The 9,415-nt window shown below is 41.2% G+C and overlaps 2 protein-coding genes across 2 annotated transcripts; both read left to right on the top strand.

Moving 5' to 3' along the window:
• The first annotated feature begins 2,148 nt into the window (after positions 1 to 2,148).
• LOC133718439 (uncharacterized) lies at positions 2,149 to 3,549 on the top strand. Its single transcript, XM_062145274.1, has 2 exons — positions 2,149 to 2,430; positions 3,022 to 3,549. Exons 1-2 carry the CDS (start codon positions 2,151 to 2,153, stop codon positions 3,291 to 3,293), a joined length of 552 nt encoding a protein of 183 aa, XP_062001258.1. The 5' UTR covers positions 2,149 to 2,150; the 3' UTR covers positions 3,294 to 3,549.
• Positions 3,550 to 7,434: 3,885 nt separating this feature from the next.
• On the top strand, positions 7,435 to 8,636 carry LOC133717545 (uncharacterized). The gene is made up of 2 exons (XM_062144265.1): positions 7,435 to 7,626; positions 8,095 to 8,636. The coding sequence occupies exons 1-2, from the start codon at positions 7,467 to 7,469 to the stop codon at positions 8,406 to 8,408; spliced, it is 474 nt and encodes a 157-aa protein (XP_062000249.1). The 5' UTR covers positions 7,435 to 7,466; the 3' UTR covers positions 8,409 to 8,636.
• Positions 8,637 to 9,415: the final 779 nt, after the last annotated feature.

Genomic DNA, 9,415 nt, shown 5'->3' on the forward strand with positions numbered 1-9,415 from the left:
CTGAACACCTGAAATCCGAGTTTGAGATGAAGGACCTTGGGAGAACACGGTTTTGTCTAGATTTAGAACTTGTATACCGTGTCAATAAATGCTTTGCATTTTGATAAAGTCAAAGATGCACTCCCATGGTCGTCCATAGTCTTGACCCTAAGAGGGATACGTTTCGTCCCAGGGATGATGATAAAGACGTGTTAATTGGCAGAAGTGTCTTACCTAAGTGCAATAGGCGCATTATTGTACTTAACACAATACAAGACCGGACACCTCATTTGTTATGAACTTGTTGGCTAGAAGTAGCCCTGCGCCAACGCAACGCCATTGGACTGGTATAAAGACAACGTTTCGTTATTTAAAATGTACGATAGATGTGGGCTTGTTCTATCCCTGCAGAGAGAAAAGAATGACGGAAGAATGAGAACGGATCTTATTAGCCCAAGTGGCACCGTACAAGACGCCGTGATCGGCAAAGCCGCCGGCCACCCATTCTCCTCCCTTACATCAAAAAGATGATGATGTTTTGATGGATTTTGCTGATGTAGGGTATCTCTTTGACCCTCACAAAGGTCGCTCCCAAACGGGTTATGTCTTTATCATGGGAAGCACTGCGATATCTTGGAGGTCTACAAAGCAGACCCTTGTTGCTACTTCCTCAAATCATGCAGAGATTATTGCTCTACATGAAGCCGTGCGAGAATGCATATGGCTAAGGTCTGTAATTAGACATATTCGAGGAACTTGTGGTTTGAAGTCTACCACAAATGAACCTACATGCATTTATGAAGATAATGCAGCTTGTATTGAGCAAATGAAATTAGGTTTCATCAAGGGCAACAACACCAAGCATATATCGCCTAAGTTCTTTTACAATCAGCAACAACATTAATCACTTCTAAAGATTGAAGTGAATCAAATCCGATCAGAGGATAATGTAGCAGACTTATTTACTAAGTCGTTACCTAAATCCACATTCGAGAAATATATGAAGAGCCTCGGATTGAGAAAATTATCCGAGCTCTCATGATTGTAGCAATCAGGGGGAGATGTCGACATCAGGGGGAGGAATGATGTCTACATGATCGATCTCGAAAAGTGAAGGACGTGTTGTGCTCTTTTTGTCCTTCGACCAGGGTTATTTTTGTCCCACAAGGTTTTTGTTACCTGGCAAGGTTTTTTAACGAGGCAACGATCAAAGCGTCATCACCAAGTTTGAGCGGCACAAGGGAGAGTGTTGAAGGATATCGACATTGAGTGTGCCTCTTCAAACTAGGGTTTAGTTCTAGAGTTGTAATAGGAGAGAAGGTTCTAGATTTCCTAATTATATTCGGATTCTATTTCCTTGTATGACAAAATTATGTACTTTGTAAATCCCTATATAAATGGCTCCTATTATCAATAATAGAACTACTACAATTCTCCCATCAATTCTCTCTGCAAATCATATTTTCCTTAAACAGATATATCATATTACTAGAATATATTAATGATCGCTCAGCTAGAGGTCAGTACATAAAATACTAACTAGTATATATTATTGCAATACGTTTATCTGTATGTCTACCAAGGTACGTACCATGGGGAAAAAACACCTTGACCTCACTCTGTACAATGGAGGCTGATCATCGCTTCCAACCTTGGAAGATGGCTCGATTCGTACTCTTCTCTCAGCACTTTCATTCTTGTAAAATAGGCAGATTATGTGATCAGAAATAAATTATGACTATATATATGAAGAACACAAATAAAATGGAAATTGTTAAATATTACCTACAAGATGAAATGAGAATGCATAAAATACCAGCAGTATTTCGATTCTTCGAAAGAAACTAACCTGGAAAAGAAGGATTCTTCACAACATTTTATGGTAATTAAAGGCACATATTACAAGCCCGAAATTGCATTTTCACACAAGCACACTCAAATTGATAGCATTTTGTACCTTGGATGATGATGGATTGAAACCAGCATCAGTCTCTGCAACCAGAATAGTGTCCGTTCATGAATATAGAGAAAACGGAAAATGCTATAAAATACTTGAGAAGCAAACATCGGCAAGCTCTCATGAACATGAATGCCCTACCTATAATTAGAATTTAACTCTCATGCAACATATTTGCAACAAACCCTGTGGTACACCAAACAAAAGGGAAATCATGACACGTTGTCCTGTTGTATGTAAAAGCGAGTCCTCCTTCGATTCTCTCACAGTCGAAATAACAACCAAATTGAAGGAGACGCCAAATACTAACCCTAACCCAGCCATGAGCCTGAACCCCACATCCTCACCAACGGACCTGAACCCAGCCAAGAAGTCGAAGCCGAACAGCCCCGAGCTACCAGAATATGAACTTCCTGAGTGCCAGATAGATGCTGATGTTCTAAAACTCTCACCAGAAGAAAGGATGCGAAGGAGTTGGTTGGCCTTTGGCGAAGGTATGCTCTTGATTTTATTTTGTTTTTGAAATTTCTTTTCAATGTTGGTAATTTTATTTGACCATGTATCATCGAATTAACTGCAAGCCAGGCTTTGTTTTTGTGTTTTCTATGAGGAATCAATGCAATACAATACAATACAATAGTGCTTTATTTGTTTGCAGCATTTCATTTGAATTAATGAATTGAAGAATAGAAAAGTAAAAAAGAAAATAGCATCAAGTTTGCTCATTTTGGTGTATGATAATTCGGAGTTAGGAATTATGTCACTTCTCTATACCATACCTGTGTATTAAGTTTGTGACTTCATTGATCCCCAACACCACTAGTTTGCTTAGGAGGCCGCTGATATATCTATATATCTTTTTTCTTATAGGTTTAACTCTGATGAGGGAAAATAATGGTGCCTGTGTTTCTGATTGAATTCATTTGATTTGATTTGCTCCTCATTGAGTCATTATCGTCTCTCATAAAACATACGTTTCATTATTATGACTTCTGTATTTCTTTCTTTGGTTATCGTTCAATACCACCGGGTTCTGTCTTAACCTTCTTCTTCTACTTTTTTTTTTTTTTTTTCTGGGTGCAAAGAATTGAAGAAAAATCCTCCTCCAAAGGGTGTCTTACCCGATGGACCAAAATTCGATCCTTCACAACCTTTACCAAAGGGATATGCATGGAGTTCTTACATCCCTGGGAGTGGAATTAAATCTTTTCCTGTTAGGATGCATTGCATTGGCTGTGGCCTGGCTGGAGATCACTGGACTGATGACTGCCCAAAAAAGGGTACTGAAGAGTTCAAGAGGAATTTCACCAGTATTGTCGAGAATTATCTTGATGAGACCGGGAAAAAGACCAAGTAATGTTCTGTGGATGAGTCGTATTTTAACAGGCTACACTACTTATCCCTCCATCATGTTAATTATCTTATGATCTACCCAAGTCCTCTGGATGTTAGGAACTTTTGTTACAGTCTTGTGTTTGTGAACTAGGCTAAAACATATTGTTATTTAACTTGTGAGAGTATTCTGGCACCATCTAATGTAATATTTGTTGTGCCAATGTATTATCTTGTTTAATGATCTATCTTTCTGATCGACTTTAGGTGGACTATGTTTGAAATTGCCGTCTTTTCTGTAGCCTCTCAAACGGCAAACCATTTAGACACAATGTTACACTATACACATACCAAGACTAGAACCTGTTTATAGTCATGTTTGAGGAAAAGATAGACAATCAAAGCCAAAGCCATATAAACTCTGGTCACTGCGAAATTGTTAACTGATCCTTGAGAGCTGAGTGATTGGCAAAGGCATAAATACACCGAGACTCGCCGTGGATTCGGTTTTTTCTAGCAGCCGATCCTTTTGGTTACTCGGTCGATCAGTATCTTCCTAGGTGACTCTATTGAGTTTAAAGTAGTCTGGCTTACTTCTAAAATTGGATATGCTATAGGCTTTGAACGGAAATGAGATTTCAAAGTCGAAGAAATTCAAAGTTCAGCAATTCAAGTTACTTGTGCACTCATATGCAAAATCTCAAAAAGTAGTCACCTATGTCACTTCGTTCTTCATTGACACTGATAGCGATTTGTTCTTGAACTTGTTGGTTTGCCCTTATACAATGGTCCATTGAAACTGACCTTGTAGAATGGCCCAATTTTCGGCAAGATTGGTAGAAGGCACTTTCCTGAATTGGTTGTCACATATAAGGTAAAGCTCCAATTTCACTCCGCTATTATTGTGATGGGACTGTATGTAGGCACTGTAGCTTTTTCTGCACTAGTTCCAGCAGTAACACATTAAGTGGAGCTCTTGTAGACGCTTGCGCATCAATAGCATCATCTTGTGGAACAAACAGAATAGCAATCATCGGTTGTCGATACAAAATGTGATACACAAGGCAGAGGACTAAAGCTAAAACGCGTTTAGATATTACATTTACAGAAGTACAGTAATACAGAAGCCTATATGTGCCTAAACTGGAGCAAAAAACTCCCTGCCTTGCAGTATAAACGTCTTGAAACGGTCTTGACAGCAGCAATACCACAGTAGGCAGAGCTCAAAATTTGGTAACCATGTTGCTCCCGTTGTTGTTTTATGTTGCTTGGTAACCATGATATTAATTTACAAAATCTTTATACAAAATTTGGTAACCTTTACCAAAGGGATATGCATGGGGTTCTTACTGCCCTGGGAGTGGACATAAAGATTTTGCTGTTAAGATGCATTGCATTGGCTGTGGCCTGGGTGGAGATCACTGGCCTGATGACTGCCCAAAAAAGGAAGAGTACGAGAGGAATTTCACCAAACTTGTCGAGTCTTATATTGATTCTGATCAGCGATCACTGACCTGATGACTGCCCAAAAAAGGAAGAGTACTCATATCATGATGATGAGACCGAGACCAAGACCATGTAGTGTTCTGTGGATGAGTCGTATTTTAACTGTCTACGTACTCTACTTATATCCCTCCATGATTAACATCTGCCCAAGTCCTTTGGATGTTGGGTTACAGTCTTGTGTTTGTGAACTATGGTTGTTTAACTTGTGAGAGTACTCTGGCACCATCTAAATGTACGTAATATGTGTTTAGGCAACGTATTACGTACCTTGTTGAATGATCTATCTTTCTGATCGACTCTGGGTGGAGAATGTTTGAAGTCGCCGTCTTTTCTGTAGCCTCTCAAAAGGCAAACCATTTATGTCTGATTTTACACACAGTGGCGGACCCCCGGGGGGGGGGGGGGGGGGGGGGGGGCAGGTGGGGGCTGACACACCCACTCATATTTTGTACACAATGTATATAATTGATAGAATATAACATTTTGTCTTCTCTTTAATAAACATGCCCCCACTTAATCTAACACTTTAATCTTTAGCAATTATATATAGAATTAAATACTGCTTACTCTCTATATTTATAGGGTATTATCGTTTCAGTCCCTAACCTTCGAATTTCACCTAAAAAGTCTCTGAACTCCCAATTGGTCCCTACCGTCAAGCATCCGTTAATGACTCCCTTATCTTGCTGACGTGGCGGCGGTTTCCCCCTTAAAAAGTCTATTATACCCTCACTTATTTTTTTTTAATTAATTTTTTTTTCTTCTGTTTTTTCTTTTTACCTCTTCTTCTTCCAAGTTCTCTCTCCTCTGTTCATCTCCAACATCTTCTTCCAAAAACAAACCCAGCTATCTCTTTATCTTCTTCTCCCAGGCGGTCTTGGATGGCGAGACGAGGGGGAATTGGGCGGTGAGAGTGGTGGCGACGTCATCCCAGTCGTTTTGATCTAGATACATAATTTGCTTCAGGATTAAATTGAGGAAGAATTGAGAATCTCTAGCAATGAATAACAAGATTATCACAGCAAAACAATATCAGGCAAAAAAAAAAAAGATGTTCAAACTCATGTTCCTATAATATTCATCAACACGTAGTCCATGAAAATTGAGGCACAATATACAGTGCAACATTCACATAACTAACCATCAATTCAACCTCCACACAAGTACTGCCCAAAACCGAAAATTCATCATGTAAAGGAATCCAATTCAACCAACAAATATAGCAATGAGAGAAAGCAACAATACCTTTCATATTGGGGGCTGCTACTATTTCCAAACCCAGTTGACAAATCATCAAAAGCCGCCGGCACACCCTTGCTAGAGCTTTTCCACAACGCCGGCTCAGCCTTGCCAAACCCACCGAGAAGGTCATCAAACCCACTACTATCACTTGCCCGCGGCGGCGGCGACGTCACTGTCGAGGAGAAAATATGGTTTGCAGCGGAGCTCTTCAGGCCCGCAACACCAGGCCAAATCGGCGACCTTGGAGGAGGAATAAGTGGGCCCACCACCACCGTACATGGAATCCAAGTTCAAAGCTTCGAAATTTATGGAGAACCTGGCCGAGCCGCTGAAGATCTTCTCAAAGTCTTGGGCTTTCAGGGCTTCGAAGATCGGGTCGTGATCGTCAGAGAAGGACCCGTCGAAGGAATTGGAGGTGCGAGTTGATCTGGAGGAGGGTACAGTCGAGCAAGAAGAAGACAACGACCGAGTCGTCGACGAGTTCGCTGCCGAGTTGGCAGGCAAGTTGGAGGAGAGGGACGGTTGGGTAAGTGGGGTGGTGGGAGCGGAGGGGATTCCACTCGGCGTCGAGGGCAATGATGGCGGAGTGAGTCAAGGAGGTGGTTAGGTGAGTGAACTTGGGAGAATCGGTGGAGGAGACGAAGTGGGTTTTCAGGGGCATTAGGTCTTGCGGATTCACGGAAGAAGAAGAGGTCAAAAGGGAAAAGAAAAAAAAAGAAGAAAAAGAGTGAAAGATAAAAAATAAAATAAAAGAAAAATTGAGGGTAAAATAGACATTTCAGCATAAAATGGATGCCACGTCAGCAATTTAACAGTCAATTTGGACGGAGCTTGACGGTAAGGACCAATTGGGAGGAAATTGAGAGTTCATGGACTTTTTAGGTGAAATTCGAAGGTCAGAGACTGAAACGATGAAACCCTAAAAGTATAGAGAGTAAACAGTAATTAACTCATATATATATATATATATATATATATATATAGTTGGGTCCGCCCCCATAGAAAACAAAAGCTGGGTCCGCCAGTGTTTACACACACTGTTATACCATACACCAAGAGTAGAACCTTGCATGAGAGCTGAGTGATTGGCAAAAGCCGGCTTACATTCATCGAGACTCACTGTGGATTCGGTGTTTCTAGCAGCTGATCCTTTTGGTTACTCGGTCAGTATCTTCTTAGATGTCAGTCCCTGTGAGTTTCGAGTTGTCTAACGAGAGATATGTAAAACACCGGTCCGATTACGCCTATTCCTAATCCTAAATGGAATCTTTCGGTTCTTAGATTGTGTCACTTGACCGACAGGAAAAAGAAAAAAAAAGGCCAAAAAGTTCAGGGCCATTAGAATCATGACACGTGACAACCTGATGTATGTAAAAGCAGATTTACGTCCTCTGAGTCGATATAACAACCAAATTGAAGGAGGGAAACGCCAAACCCCTAAACTAAAGCCATGGACCTCACACCACCGGACCTAAACCCAGCCAAAAGGTCGAGGCCAAACAGCCCCGAGCTACCAGATTATGCAATTGATATCATGCGCCATGTAGATATCAATGAACGAAGACTCTATTGCAAAAGGGCAGAGGAGATCAAAAATAGGTGGCTGGAAGGTATGCTCTTGATTTTGTTTGTTTTTTGTTTTGTTTTGTTTTTTTTTTTTTAATTTCTTTTCTTTTTGAATTAACTGCAAGTTAGGATTTCTGTTCTTGTGTGTTCTATGAGGATCAAATCAATACATTTGTTTGCACCATTAATCAATTGAAGAATAGAAAAGTAACTCAAGTTTGCTCATTTTGGTGTATGAATATATCATATCGTTCAGATTTCAGAGTAATTAGGATCTATGTCCTCTACAACCGTACTTGTGCAACACCACTAGTTTGCTTAGGGAAAATAATGGTGTCTGCATGTGTTGCTGATTGAATTCATTTGATTTGATTTGCTCCTCATTAAGTCATTATTGTCTCTCGTAAAACTTACATTTCATTATTATGACTTTTGTGTTTCTTTCTTTGGTTAAATCGTTCAATACCACGGGGTTCTGTTTTAACCTCTTATTTCTTTTTCTGGGTGCGAAGGGATGGGGAAAATTGCTTCTTCTTATCCAAAGGAAGTCTTACACAGTCGGCCAAAATTTGATCCTTCAAAACCTTTGCCAAAGGGATATGCATGGACTTCTTACCGCCCTAAGAGTGACCATAAAGCTTTTGCTGTTAAGATGCATTGCATTGGTTGCGGCCTGGGTTTGGATCACTGGCCTGATGACTGCCCAGAAAAGGGTACTGAAGAGTACGAGAGGAATTTCGCCTTACTTCTTGAGCCTAATTCTGATTCTGATGATGATGAGACCGAGACCGAGACCAAGACCAAGACTGAGAGTGTGACCGTGTAGTGTTCTGTTCTCTGGATGAGTCTTATTTTAACTGTCTACTACTTATCTCTCCATGATGTTAATAATCTTATGCTACCCAAGTCCTTTGGATATTGGGAACTTGGTTGCAGTCTTGTGTTTGTGAACTAGTCTAAAAACCTATGCTTATGTATTATTCAACTTGTAAGAGTATTCTGGCACCGTCTAATGTAATATATGTTGTGGCAATGTATTACCTTGTTAATGATATATCTTTTTTTTTTTTTTTTGAACCAAACCCAAATCCGGGTGCAGATAGATATATTCATCTAAAGCCAGAATAGGCCGTTACATACTCTTCCGCTGCCATGTACAGACAGACAAGAAGATAGTGGTAGTACCCACAGTGATACATAGAATAGACTTACTCATTAGACATGTCATGGACGTAGACATAGCGGATATCCTCTTTTGGTACTACTCCAGAAGCGCTAGAGATACATAGAGTGCACATAAGGTGCATTAGCTTCCTAATACAAGGAATTATTGTAATTAGACTAACTAAAAACATAGAGATGGGCCTAGGGCAAAAAAACCCTAGCCCAAAATTCTGCAGCCCAAGTAGCCCAAGAAGAAGGCCCACTCAAGGCCCAACAGGCTTGGCTTGGCCCAAGATCCGGCCACCCCCTCCACACCACCAACTTCCAGCGCAGCCCCTCCCCATTGCCTGCTCCGTCATGTTCCCGCCGCCCCGAGTCCGCCACTGTTTGCCACGCCTGAAAATCCAACGAACCCACCGCCATAAGAAATACAACAAAACCACCACCGCCACAAGCTGCGTCATGCCCCAGTGCTTGCTCTGTCATATCCCCACCGCCCCGAGTCCGCCACAGTTCGCCGCTCCTGCAAACCCGACGAAACACGCCGCCACAAGAAACACGACGAAACCAGCGCCTCCACGAGCTGCAGCACCACAAATCCGTCTCAATTTCATCGAACCCGATCGACGCCGCCACAGATCGCGCCATCAATCCAAGCCTCCAACGACA

This window comes from Rosa rugosa, chromosome 6, assembly GCF_958449725.1.
Source record: "Rosa rugosa chromosome 6, drRosRugo1.1, whole genome shotgun sequence".
Lineage (NCBI taxonomy): Eukaryota > Viridiplantae > Streptophyta > Magnoliopsida > Rosales > Rosaceae > Rosa > Rosa rugosa.

Bases quoted from the DNA above. Each gene is read 5' to 3' on its own strand.
- LOC133718439 (XM_062145274.1), top strand. From the start codon at position 2,151: ATGACACGTTGTCCTGTTGTATGTAAAAGCGAGTCCTCCTTCGATTCT. The intron at 2,431-3,021 runs GTATGCTCTTGA...CTGGGTGCAAAG, and splicing joins TTGGTTGGCCTTTGGCGAAG to AATTGAAGAAAAATCCTCCT.
- LOC133717545 (XM_062144265.1), top strand. From the start codon at position 7,467: ATGGACCTCACACCACCGGACCTAAACCCAGCCAAAAGGTCGAGGCCA. The intron at 7,627-8,094 runs GTATGCTCTTGA...CTGGGTGCGAAG, and splicing joins CAAAAATAGGTGGCTGGAAG to GGATGGGGAAAATTGCTTCT.